The sequence below is a fragment of the Rhinopithecus bieti genome, unplaced genomic scaffold, assembly GCF_001698545.2.
Source record: "Rhinopithecus bieti isolate Rb0 unplaced genomic scaffold, ASM169854v2 scaffold_20170, whole genome shotgun sequence".
NCBI lineage: Eukaryota > Metazoa > Chordata > Mammalia > Primates > Cercopithecidae > Rhinopithecus > Rhinopithecus bieti.
The window spans coordinates 515,046-529,532 of NW_016810097.1; the positions used below are offsets into that span (position 1 = coordinate 515,046).

At 35.9% G+C, this 14,487-nt stretch overlaps 1 protein-coding gene across 1 annotated transcript in view; it reads right to left on the bottom strand.

The window, feature by feature from the left end:
• Nucleotides 1-14,487, bottom strand: part of KCNH8 (potassium voltage-gated channel subfamily H member 8) — a 401,018-nt gene that overhangs the window by 173,763 nt on the left and 212,768 nt on the right. Inside the window, 2 exon segments of the mRNA XM_017891320.1 lie at nt 4,626-4,866; nt 9,883-10,010. Coding sequence (XP_017746809.1) covers nt 4,626-4,866; nt 9,883-10,010 — 369 coding nt within the window.

Consider the following 14,487-nt stretch of genomic DNA (forward strand, 5'->3'; position numbering starts at 1 on the left):
CTGAAAGACAGCTTGTTATAATTTCTGTTCTTTTACAATTACTGAGGAGTGCCTTACTTCCAATTATGTGGTCAATTTTGAATAAGTGTGATGTGGTGCTGAGAAGAATGTATATTCTGTTGATTTGGGGTGGAGAGTTCTATAGATGTCTATTAGGTCCATTTGGTGCAGAGCTGAGTTTAATTCCTGGATATCCTTTTTAACTTTCTGTTTCATTGATCTAATGTTGACAGTGGTGTGTTAAAATCTCCCATTATTATTGTGTCGGAGTCTAAGTCTCTTTTAAGTCTCTAAGGACTTGCTTTATGAATCTGGGTGCTCCTGTATTGGGTGCATATATATTTAGGATAGTTAGCTCTTCTTGTTGAATTGACCCCTTTACCATTATGCAATGCCCTTCTCTGTCTTTTTTGATCTTTGTTGGTTTAGAGTCTGTTTTATCAGAGACTAGGATTGCAACCCCGGCCTTTTTTTGTTTTCCATTTGCTTGGTAGATCTTCCTCCATCCCTTTATTTTGAGCCTATGTGTATCTTCTGCACATGAGATGGGTCTCCTGAATACAGCACACTGATGGGTCTTGACTCTTTATCCAATTTGCCAGTCTGTGTCTTTTAATTGGAGCATTTAGCCCATTTATATTTAAGGCTAATATTGTTATGTGTGAATTTGATCCTGTAATTAGGATGTTAGCTGGTTATTTTGCTCATTAGTTGATACTGTTTCCACCTAGCATTGATGGTCTTTACAATTTGGCATGTGTTTGCAGTGGCTGGTTCCAGTTGTTCCTTTCCATGTTTTTAGTGCTTCCTTCAGGAGCTCTTGTAAGGCAGGCCTGGTGGTGACAAAATCTCTCAGCATTTGCTTGTCTGTAAATGATTTTATTTCTCCTTCACTGATGAAGCTTAGTTTGGCTGGATATGAAATTCTGGGTTGCAAATTCTTTTGTTTAAGAATGTTGAATATTGGCCCCCACTCTCTTCTGGCCTGTAGTGTTCCTGCCAAGAGGTCTGCTGTTAGTCTGATGAGCTTCCTTTTGTGGGTAACCCGACCTTTCTCTCTGGCCGTTCTTAACATTTTTTTCTTCATTTCAACTTTGGTGAATTGATAATTATATGTCTTGGAGTTGCTTTTCTTGAGGAGTATCTTTGTAGGCATTCTCTGTATTTTGTAAATTTGAATGTTGGCCTGCCTTGCTACGTTGAGGAAGTTCTCCCAGATAATATCCTGAAGAGTATTTTCCAACTCGGTTCCATTCTCCCCGTTACTTCCAGGTACGCCAATCAGGCATAGATTTGGTCTTTTCATATAGTCCCATCTTTCTTGGAGGCTTTGTTCATTTCTTTTACCTCTTTTGTCTCTAAACTTCTCTTCTTGCATCGTTTCATTCATTTGATTTTCAATCACTGATACCCTTTCTTCCAGTTGATTGAATCGACTACTGTAAGCTTGTGCATGCAGCACATAGTTCTTGTGCCATGGTTTCAGCTCCATCAGGTCATTTATGGTCTTCTCTAAGCTGTTTATTCTAGTTAGCCATTCATCTAATCTTTTTTCAAGGTTTTCTAGTGGCTTTGCGATGGGTTTGAACATCCTCCTTTAGCTCAGAGAAGTTTGTTATTACCAATTGTCTGAAGCCTTCTTCTCTCAACTTGTCAAAGTCATTCTCCATCCAGGTTTGTTCCATTGCTGACAAGGAGTTGCGTTCCTTTGGAGGAGAAGAGATGCTCTGATTTTTAGAATTTTCAACTTTTCTGCTCTGTTTTTCCCCCATCTTTGTGGTTTTATCTGCCTTTGGTGTTTGACGATGGTGATGTACAGATGGGGTTTTGGTGTGGATGTCCCATCTGTTTGTTAGTTTTCCTTCTAACAGTCAGGATCCTACGCTGCAGGCCTGTTGGAGTTTTCTGGTGGTCCACTCCAGATCCTGTTTGCCTGGGTATCACCAGCAGAGGCTGCAGAACACAAATATTGAAGAATGGCAAATGTTTCTGCCTGATCCTTCCTCTGGAAGCTTCGTCTCAGAGGGGTACCCGGCCATATGAGGTGTCAGTCAGCCCCTACTGGGAGGTGTCTCCTATTTTAGGCTACTCCGGGATCAGGACCCACTTGAGGAGGCAGTCTGTTCATTCTCAGATCTCAAACTCCATGCTAGGAGAAGAATTACTCTCTTCAAAGCTGTCAGGGAAGTTTAAGTCTGCAGTAATTTAACAAATATTAAATGGTATGAACACCACCTTCACATTGTAAAGATACAATATTACAGGCAACTATTTTGTCCCCAGTATTTTAACTTATTTGTCAATGATCACTTTTAGGCCACCTTTTTGAAATATTTTATAGAATAAAAGTTTGGGGGAAACAGAGAAATATTAATGTAAGTCATTTTTCTAAATATGCTATAATTGTAGATATGCTTAAACTCATTCAAAAGAAAGAGCAAGCAGATAACACCAGGAAAGAACAGGAAAGTTTTACTGCTTATAAAATAAGTCCGTCAACAAGGGATTTCAGGCAGGAGTCACACTAGAACTGCTTGCAGACCAAAATTTCAAATCCTAAATGAATCTTTGCAGAAAGTAAACTGCAAAAAAATTGGAATGGGTTTTCATTCCTTTGTCATGTAGCTAGTAAGGGATGGATATTGCCTACTGGGAGAACCATCTTGCTGCCTGAAGAACAGTAGAAATGACAGTAACAAAAAACACAGAAGAATTTAGGGGTTGCTATCAGGGGAGCAAAAGAGTCTCCATTGGTTTAGTAGAGAAAAGCAGCCTTAAAATGAAATAAACAAAAACTTTTAAAATATCTCCGTCAAAGGTATGAGTTTTTATGGGAGTAAATAAGTCATCATCTGTTAATGAACACACAGTAACAGAAGTGGCTTCTAAGGCCAAAGAATTTCAAATATCTAAGAACCAGGAAGAATGGAAAGGAAAGTTCAAGATATAACTTGACCTAATAACAAAGTTGTAAATAACAATGATAAGATGATGAAGTATTTGTTAAGCAGATACTTACATCTATCATTTCATGAAACCCTATGCAATTGTTACTACAAAAAATGAAGGCTTAGACATGTTGAGTGACTGCCCAAATTCTTGAGAATTTTGACCAGGTCATGGAGAGTGTTTTTAGGATGTTAATTTACGTGTGCATCATGGGTGGGTGGGAGGAGACGTCAGATGTTGGCAAAGTAAAAGGATACAAAACCATAGACACACCCAATCTGTCTACCATTTTCATTTTAAATTCTTGTTCAAACTGGAATGTTATTTTCCATTTAACCATTATTTAATAGATCCCTTTATGGTTACAACTTTCTAATAAAGGATAGCTATATTTTAAAATTAAAAAATTAAAAATAAATTTGCCATCTGCCTAACTAGACAGCATTGCCATCTAGTGGCCTAAACACACTACAGCTACCACTTCTGGGGTGACAGCAGGGGTCCTGAAGGATGGCTCTGAAGGATGTGCCCAGTAGATACAATGTTAATAAAGATGGCAAGCCATACCAAGAGCACACAAACTCATCCAAAGCAAACGTGCTGACATTCAACAAGAAAACCCACTCTAACCTCAAAGATGTAACACCTTCCCGGAAAAAAAAAAAAACCAAAAAAAAAAAAAAAAAAACCCAACTACCACCACCATTGAACCAAGGTTTTGATGTGCCTCACTTACTTATTTATTTTTCTTTGAAATTTTAAGGTCCATTTCTTACTCCTGTGTTCACCTACCTGCATGGTAATGTTTCCAAACATTCTCTCATCTTTACAGTAAGAATATAGCCCTCTATCAACATGACCAAGGAAAGAAGCAGGTATCAGCTGCTAATGACAGTCAATAATCAACAGGGAGTCAATCTGTTGACTTAACAGACTTTAAGTTAAGTTTAAGTCCCTGTTGACTTTAAGTCAGGGACTTAAAGACCCGGAATCTGTCCTAGAATGAGCAAGCTAAAGCTAGGCTTTGGTCTAAACAAGATGAAGATTTAAAGGACAGGAAAATAGGAAAAGGCTTACAAGATTGGCACAGATGCAGCTTCCACTGAGGTACCCAATATTCTAGTGATAAATTCTCTTGACAAACATCCTTTGGGGCCTTTTCTTTAATTAAAATCAGATACTCACTGCTTCTCCAGATTTACTGCAAGGCTTATGTAACGCTTTGTTTCTGCAACCAGGTCACCTATTGAAACCACCAACATGCTGAAAGGGCACGGAAGGGCATGGAGAAAGAACCACGTCAAGGAGTGGACCACTGTCACAACACCACTGGTGGGTTTCTGCCAAATCCCATCTCTGACCCTACAAGTTTAAGATCATGAAGGATGTGAGAGCACAAACAAAACAGCTGTTAAATCTTTTTTAGCCCATTTTGGATGAAATAAGTATAGAAACACAGGAGATCAGTTTAGATCTGTTTGAATAAAGGGACAGGAAAAGTTGGAAGAGGCAGTTTTCAGAAATCCAAATACAGTATGTGCTTCTCCAAAATTTGCATCAGAGGCTGAATCACGCCCATGCAAATGGATCTTAGTTCAAATTCATGTCAGAAAAATCTGGAACACACTTCACTTCCCATATGCAAATATCCTAGGAAAGCAGCTGTTTGTTCTTACCTATAATAAAAAGGATCTCCACTGCAATGTCACTGACAGTTGTGCTCCGAGTTGTGGATAGGTCGTCATTGCCAATAAAGCAAACGTTGTAAGGTACAGTCACAGCAACATAAAACGTTGCCAACAAAATAAGCCAGTCCCAGCCAGCTTTAAAAGTGCTAAAATGCAAAAGTATGAATTTGGACTTTTTTGCATCAGAAACTTTATATTCCGGAAATGCTGGTTTATCTACAAAAACATTCTGTGGATGAAGACAAAAAGGAGAGAAAGGAGAAACACAACATTAGAAGCAAGGATTACATAGTTTGAAACATACACTTTTGTGAGGAGGATCATTCACTACACAATGCAATATCTTACAAGTGACTTTTAAAAGTTGGTGATGCAAAACATCTAAACATCTAAAACTGAGCAGAGATCTTTGTTATAAGGAACAGGAATATGCAGAGTTTAGTCATGAAGCTAAGTGAGTAACCCAAATTTTGTTCATTAAAAAATAAAAAAGACCATTACCTAAGATGTCATCAAAAAACATTCACAGTTACATGTAATCCTACACACATTATAAACACAAAGCTTTATTTACATTCCTATTGTCATGAGAACATTCTGTATACTTATAGATTTCTGATGACAGTCATTATCTAAAGACTACATTTGACCTGGTATTTTACTCATGACAGCAATGGTATCTTTCTTTCCAAAAAGAATAGATATATGACCAATAATATATTGTAAACAGTTTACATTTCTTTCCAAATATAGCTAAGTCATGCTAACTACTTTCATTTTTTGCATTGTGGCTGTTGGTGAAGTTGGGAACCCAAACCTCATTACCTTGATAGACACAGATGCAGTCTGACATGCGCCAGACATTGTTCAGATGGTAAAGTAAGAAACAGTTACTTAAGAGTTATTATTCAAGTCAGGGGAGGAGAAAGCCAGTGTTCACTGTGCAGTTGACTAAATGCAGAATAGCTGGAGTTTTTGATAACTGTAAAAGCACTTCACTTTGAATGCAGTTGAAATTGATGAACAATTCCCTTCTTGCTAGAAGACAAAGGGAGGCCCAACAATAGCATGTGTGGAAATTTGACAACCCTGTGACCAGATACTTGCAGACCTTGCTTTGACCTCAATTAATGAGAAATACAAGATAGGTAATGGAAACTTATATTTGAAAGTTTAGTTGAATTAACAAAGCAGTTAAAAATTCCAGGATACATATTACTTGTATGTCACAATGCTGTGTTCTTGTCTCACTCATTGAGGGAAGGGCAGATTAATGTGAAGTGTTCGGGGATCCTGAAGTACCTGAGGATTCAAGAAAGGTTCAGAAACATCAGGAACATTTAGCTCTAAGTGGTGACTGTCAGTGATTGAATAGTTCTGCTACCTTGATATTAACGCACCCCTGTCTGGCATTTCTCTTTGGTAGGTATTTTCAACCCATGTTTCCACTTCCTGTTAATATTCTCACTCAACCCACACAGGCATCTCATAATGTCAGCACTTCATGGTGGGTCACTGTTAAACTATTTCCAGATGGTCCTTAGATGCCCATCTGCCACTGCATCTATGTTTCATACAATTCCCTAATATTCATCCTGTCTCCTTTGCCTCATTCTCTGGTTTGAAGAAAACAGTTCCAAAGGTAGACTCTGGCATAAAACAGAGAAGAGGAGACGAAGTAGCCCTGTTGGGCTTCTCATAAAAATTCAGTCTGTTACATTGGAAGAGGGAATTGAGGTCTGTAACCATTAATCTTCCCACCATTGATAAACACTTCTAGTTATAATAACATGATTGATTCTAATCCAACTTTTCCCTGAATATTTACTACAATAAAGAGTTATCAGAAGCCTTGGGAAATATCTCATTTTCTATCCACATAACTTTTTCCTATCATATTACAGAAATTAAAATTTTACAGTGTTTGAGGGAACATCAGTATCTAGGGGTAATGATTTGGGAAAATTAAAAAGTGAAATTTTGTTTTGTTTTGATTATGCTGATAATGAAGCATTAGGGATTCTGTCACAAAAGTTCAGCAATATATCACTTTTCTGTACAAATCAGAAAATAAATCACATGGTTTCATTTTGTAAACTACTTAGAACAAATTTTTAAAATATTTTTAAAAGATACTGAGAATTCAATACATTTGAGATTAGATTTAAATTTTGAAATGTTGTTAACTCAAATCCTGCAAACATCTTTAATCACCTGAGTGAAAAAAAATAGATGCTCCTCTTCTTCCACCAGTTTTTGTAACGTTTTATCCAAATCCTTTCAAATGAAAAAAATACTTGAAATTGTAAAAAAAAATTGTACACAGTTGTAAAATTATGCTTTTTAGCAGGAAGTAGGGAAGAAGACATGTTATTTGTAACTGTCAAACATGGAGTTTGCCTGGTCTAGACGTTAGGTTTATCTTATTTATTAATCTTCAATCATATTTCTTTAGTACCAATGGTGTTTTAGATGTTTAACCTCTAACCTATGAAACCAACAAAATAGTTAACTCCAGTGCCTAATTAAGGTAATTGTTTCCTAAACTATTTTTGCAATAGTTCCTTTGAAGCTATCATCTGAATGAGCAAGAGAATGTGAAAATATTTCTATAGTCCACTTCAGTGAGTAATCTAAAGCCAGTGTATGCCTTTGATGATCACCACTGTTCCCTGCCAGAAGTATGCATTTGTAGCACTCTCCTTTCAAGCTTCCAAGGCTCTAGTGTGATCTTTAACATTTCTTTGTGTTGGAAACGTTTGCATCATCTCATTCTCATTTGATTGACAGAATAACAAATTAAGGAAGGCAGAATTTGAAAACACCTTTTTCAAGGTATACCCGGCAAAGTTAGAGCCAGACTAAAATATGTTGCATCCTGATTCCCAAACCTGCTAATGACCTGGTGAGTTCATTTGACTATGGCTGAAGCGTATATTCCTGTTCCACAGAACTGTATCTGAGAAACAGCAAGGTAAGAGTCAGAAGCACGGTGGCTTTGAATTAGAAGATTAAAGGTTGGGTGCCACAACTGCTGTTTCTAATAAGTTGGTTTTTTTCCATCATTAAAATGGGACTAATAAAAATCAGACCTAGTACTGGCTTCTATAAGAATCAAATAATATGATTTAAGCAAAAGGAATTTGCAAATAGCAAACGACTATAAAATGTTAAGAATTATTTTTTGTGTGTGCAAATGTTATTACAGCCAGAATTTCCAGAAAATTTGTTTATTTAATAAACTATACAAGTCATTTCCTCTTCTCCCTTCTGTCTTCCTTCTATCTTCCATTTAGCCATTCTACTGTGTTATCCCTGAAAGGAGATGGTGAACAGGTGAACAGGGCAAATTCTGATTCCATACTTTGCTTCAGGAATAAGATATTACCTGTAGTATTAGAGTCACTGTGCTGATTAGGCATCTTAAATTATTATGTATTATTTTAATACTCTACCCTGATGTTTGTATTTCTTAAATGAATGGCAATTAAGCAAATTAGCTAAGTAGTGGGAGTTACACTTTTTTGGAAATCATATTTTTAAGTACTGCTTTGTACTTTGTTAAATCTAAAGGGAAAAATAGCATGCCCAGCAAATGCATTTTAAAGCACTAATTCTTACTATGTTTAAATTCTCCACTAAAAGCTAGACAGTGTCAGCTTTCAGCCTTACAGAATCTGTGGATAATATTTGTTTAGGTGCTTTGCTAGTTGGTTTGCATGGAATCAAGCTCAGATGTAGTTCCCTTTGTTTCTTCCTATAACTTGCTTATGTCACTAAGGCTGACTTGGTAACTGAAAGGGGATGTAAATAGGCACCAGTGGAAGGATCCATAGATCAAGTGGTGTGTACTGTTTCAAGCCTCTCCCTGGATTCCCAGGAAATCAATATAACACTAGGGCACACGTATCCCTAGAGAACCTTTATATTGAATTAGGACCAAAAAAAAAAAAAAAAAAAAAATCAAAATGTGACCCTCCACAGTGGTACATGGCAGACCAGCACGGACATGGTTGATGGTCCTGGGAGGACAAATGATTCAAAACATCTTGTTTTGGCTTCCAGAAAGTTGCACTGAAGTAGAGCCAGGTTTGCAGCACTTTCATGTCAAATCTCACTCCTCACCCTGGGTTCATACATCTTTCTTTGTTCACTACAATCAGAGAAATGAATACTTTGTATGTCTGATGAATGGTCCTGTTTTATCAAAGCATGTGTATGTGTATGTCAGATTAGGTAGTCCTTGAGCGTGCTATGTTAAAAATAAAATGCCAAAGGATCTCCCCTCTGTCGTTAACTCCCAGAACTTCTGGATCTTAAATCAATTCCAAAACAGATCTGGTCATTTCATGTGACTTTTTCTTGTCATTGGCAAGTTAGATGCTGGTATTTAATCTGCCACCTATGGTCACACAACCCCCCATATATGTTTTGATGATTCCATAAGGCAAATTAATGACATTAACATCATTTTAAAACTCTGACTATCTACAACTAAATAGACATTGTTCTAGGTTTCTCAGTGAAGTCTCTTAGTGCTAAGAACCAGTTACAAAATTCCATGTGAAATCCTGGAAGATATATGCCATGTAAAATTGGAAAGAATCACCTTATACAGGCATAGTTATTTGTTGTGGCTTTGACAGAGAGACACCATATTTCAGAAAGCAACTCTATTGTAATTTACTAAAAGTGTGACTTTCCAAAATTGTTTAATGTATGGTATGCAATTGTAAATCCAGTGTTTTACTGTGAAATTTTCAACTGTGTTTTATATAAAATGAAAGTTTTTTAGTGGAGTAATGGCTTTGATTTGGTCATGTTTCTCCTGGATAAAAACATTTGTAGAACTAGATAATGTGCAAAACGATGGAACTAAAATTAAATTTGAGAAATTTTAACCAAAAAACTATGAATGTATAATATGACTTGCTGCATCATTTTTGTTTCATAAAATGTAACCAGTGTGTCCCCATTTGCAGTATCCCTAGTACCATATTTACTTCACTGCAATAATATTCTAATCTCTATGCTGTGATAACACTATGATTAAGCACTTTTATTATAGAAACGCCTCATGACTGCTGACCTTTTCCAGTTTGTTCTATATAGAAAAGCACAAACCAAAGTGGAAAAAAAAATGTAGGCAAGCCAGTAAATGGGTAATTGAGGCCTTTCTTTAACGAGTCAAACATTGCCACCAGGGGAAACACTAGCATTCGTCCTGTACACACATACCACCTACGTTATTTATTTTCAATTTGTTCTTTTCTCTTCTTTGCAGGTGCCCAGAGATGTGATAAAGGACTGCTCGACTCCGTCTCCGGGCTGAGTCAAAGTGGGTCCCTGCTCTTGATCTTCCTTTGACTTTGTCTGGGGGAAAACAAAGCTCATTAGACACAAATGCATGCATCATTTCACCTCCAGAATGTCGTTTTGACAGTTCCCTTTCAAGAGCATATTGTACATGTTTTCCAATACCTCAAATAATCTGCTGGATCCTAATGACATTTAATTTAATTTTAGTCCTTTGTAATTTGTACATTTTTATCATCATATTGACTGCATTAATTTTTTAAAATTAGAGTAAAACATACATGAACAGAGGAGAACTTTCAAATAGTTCAGGAAATCATTAATGGGTATTATTCCTTCCTTCCTGCTATTCCACACTGAAATCGCTAATTCTACTCTCAACATTTAAAACATTCTTTCCAGAAAATTTCTAATATGTACCCTATATCCACACTTATAATTATTTTTTCTCTGCATAAATATGTTTACAGTAAAAACTGTTTACTTATTACTTTTTTCACATTAAAATACTTGTAAATCATTCAATATTTGCATATTATAGTTCTCTCCTTTTTTTTAAATGGCTAATAGCACACTATGTTAAGGATATAACTAATTTTATTAATTTTACTATTTCTCTATCATGAAGATTCAGATTTACCTAAGATTTTTTTGTCAAAATCTGTGTGGCCAATCCTGCAAAGAAAATCTTAAATGCATACAGCTTTGAGTTTATTAAGTAAATAAATTACTGGCAGAGGTATGTACATTTTAAATTTTGGTATACATATTCCATATTTAATTCCAGCAATTTACAGTACCAGCAAGTGAATAGATGTGCCTGCTTCACCACACACATGCCAAAACTATAAACTATTAAATGAGTATTGGCTAATATTTGGATAGTTGAAAAACGCCATATTAATTTATATTATAAAAATCATGAGTATGGATGAGCATGCTTTAAATATTTATTGTTTGTTTGTATTGATTTTCTGGTCTATTCAGTTTTGTCAATTTTGAAATCGAGGTAGTGTTTTAAATTTATTTGCAGTAGCTCTTTTATACTAGAGTAATGGCCATTTTCTCATCATATTTGCCACCAAAAATGTTCCCAGTTTGTTCTTGACTTTGGAATTCGTTTATGCAGTTTATAAGTTCTAAAATACCTGTTGTCACCGTTAGAGTAGGTAGTTAGTCAGACATGAACAGTGCAGGAGAGGACCATCTCCCCAGGAATGTCAAGCAAACATTAGTTGATGGTCTGGTGGTTGCTAAACCATCACTCTGAAATGATAATTGGCTGCAGCCAGTGCCAGCGAAAGACAGTATCCCCATAGGTAGAAAACACCTGAGCTGGTGATGTTAGGAGTTGAATGAGTGGGCTCAAGCATGCGCACTAAGAGGCAAAATGGCGGTGTTTAACTGGTACATAAACTTTCTCTGGGAATGCACTACTGGTAAGGTAAAGCACCTCAAGTGAACATGTGCACAGCTTCAGTAAACACACTGTGCATGCAGCCCCTCCCTAGTGCTGGCAGGCCACTGCGCATGTGGACAGCCCACCTCAAGAGAAGAGTCAAGAAAAGAGAAATGGAAACCCTAGAACCATGCTAATGTGTAAAACCCCAAGTCAAAGGCTGAACAGGGAACTTGGATCTCTCAAGTCATGTGCTTGGCCCACTTCCAAGTGTACATTGCTTCCTTTCATTCCTGCTCTAAAGCATTTTAAATAAACTCTCAATCTTAAAACTTGCCTTGGGCTCTCCCTCTGCCTTAAACCTACTTCTGCCCCTTGGCTGAATTCTTTCCTCCAAGAAGGCAAGCATCAAGTTTGCTGCAGACCTATATGGATTTGCCACTGGTTTCAGTCAGACTTATCTTTCTATTTCTGGTGTCTAGACATTATGCCCTGCATAGCCAAACTATTGTCACACAAAAATATATGCAAGTTTATTCCAATATATTTTGCCCTTACTTTAAAAAGTTTTAACATTTAAATCTTTAATCCAATTGGACTATATTTTAGTAAAACAAAGTAAGGATCTAGCTATATTGTTTTCTTTCTAAAGGGTTACTGTTCAAGAAAAATAAAGTGGTTATGTTACATTAAGAAACATTTAGTCATTATTTGATCAAATTTCACCCTAAATAAATTGTATCTATGTTACAATTATTGCAAAATATAAAAACATTAAAGTCTATTTAAGTTCATCATAAAATCTCTCTACTATTATAAAAGCTCTTTGATATCTCTCCTTCATAAAAATAATTTGGTTTAGTTGCTATGTCATGGAAGCTATATGACTGCTGTTGATGACTGTGTGCCAGGCTCTGTTCTAGATCTTCCAAATTTATTATTAAAATTGATCCTCCTAAGTATCCTATGAAATAAGTATTATTATTCGCCATTTGCGGATGAGAAAACTGAAGGTCTAAAAACACATTGGATGGTCACACATCTAGTAATAGGAGTAGAGTCAGTATGTGAAGTCAGATTGATCTCAAGTCTCTCTTCTTTCCACACACAGAACCAAGTCCCTTAGTGACTTCAATTAGTGTTCGGGACTGCTGCTTTTTATCGACTTTCACATAGAGTAACAGGTATTATAATTCCTGCCCATCTGAGACCTCACTCCAAGTCTTTCATGGACTTTAATTACCCCTACCTCCAAAATTCCCACACCACTCTGGGATGCTTTAATGACCAGCAAATGGGGTGTTTGATTCACCACAAAAGTCTAATTGAATGTTACTTTTTAAAAAAGCATTCACCTTTTGCTGCATACTTGAAAAAATATTGAAAATCAAATTTGCTACATTACTATAGACTTGCATCACTAAAAATAGATTTTAAAACACCCAGAATAATATCAAAAAGGACACTTTTTAAAAACTTGTGGCTGAACAAAGCATATTTCATGGTTACTGCTAAAAGTTAAGATCATATCTTCGTGTGTTAAATTTTTTGATCTACATAGAATCTTTGTAAATTACATTTGAAAATGGAATTATTACTCCAGCAAGGAGTAATTTTAAATATATTTAAATTTGAAAACAGCCAGAGTTTTCAGACAATCTCTACAGAAATTTGGCAGGAATGGCCAACAGGCTGCTTATACAATATCAATTGGCTTCAAAATGTCAAGTGGAATTACAAGGCTAACTACAAAATGAACCAGATTAGATATTCACAACCGTCAATAAGCCAATTCCCTTCTCAGTGGTGAAATCTAATTAATAACTGAGATTTTCCAAATCAAACGATAGCAATTTTACCATCTTAGAAAAGGTCCCATCAAAGGGAAGTGTCAAAGAATAATTTGTGATAATCTTGACTCTAAATGGAAGAAAAAAAAGTTTTCTGTGCAAATATTTAGTCACAATTGAACCCTCATGCAAGATTGGGTTGAAAATCATTCTACTTTACTATAATATTCATGACAGCAATATTTCTAATCTGCATATCTACACAAACCACAAACACATCAGTATGTATATATATATATACACATAACATATGGGTGTGTGTGTGTGTATAACTAGAAATAAGCCAAATGTCCACAAATAAAACAATGCATACAGGCATAGTAATGACATAGAATATCATAATTCCATCAAACTGAACTTATGTAGGAAATAAATGGGAAATGAATGAAACAGTGTCTTCCTATTAACAGAGAAATATCTCAAAAACATAATATTGAGTACAAAAGCAAAAAATGAAAGAGAAAAAATGGCAACATTTTAACAATATTCACAGATGTGTAAAACTAAATAATATACTGTTTAGAGAAATGTACAACTGCTGTAAAACTGTATGTAATCACATGACTACAACCAGCTGCACAAGAGGCTAGAAAACAGAATCTCCAGTTGACCACCATGTGTTACTAAATGGTATTAGTATAGTTGTATTTCTTAAACTGGATTGGGGGTATATAATGATTTGTAATAATATTTTATACTTCATATATATTTTTAATGTAAAATTATTTCACCACAAAAAGGACAACAATAAAGTGATATCAAACCATTTAACAATGAAACCTGATAAAATTATACAGAGTGGCGGTGGTAGTGGTGGTGGTGGTAGGGAACAAACTGCTTGAGATGGATGACCCAGGGTTAAAATCTGAAGAATCAATAGTTGTTAATAAGATAGGGTCAGAGGAGCAAAGATAAGGTGTGAGGATCTCAGGCAGAAAGGAGTTCAGTATCTTTGAAGAACTGAACAAAGTCAGAAGAGTTAGTATATGGTGAAAGGAAGGAAGAGCAGTAAAAAGGGGAACTAGAAGGTAGGCAGAAGTCAGACAGCTCATTCAGCGCCTTTGAAGCCACATTAGAATTTTTGCTCTTGACTATAAGTGCAATGATAAAAGTATTAGCTAGGAAACAAACAAATAAAAAAGCCTAAATTATTTTTTTAAAAAGCCTAAAATATATATTTGCAGCTACTTGAATAAGAAGGTAACTCTCTCTTTCTCCTCTATCTCCCTCTCTCCTCTCTCTCTCTGTCTCTCTTTCTCTCTCTCTCTCTCTCTCTCTCTCTCTC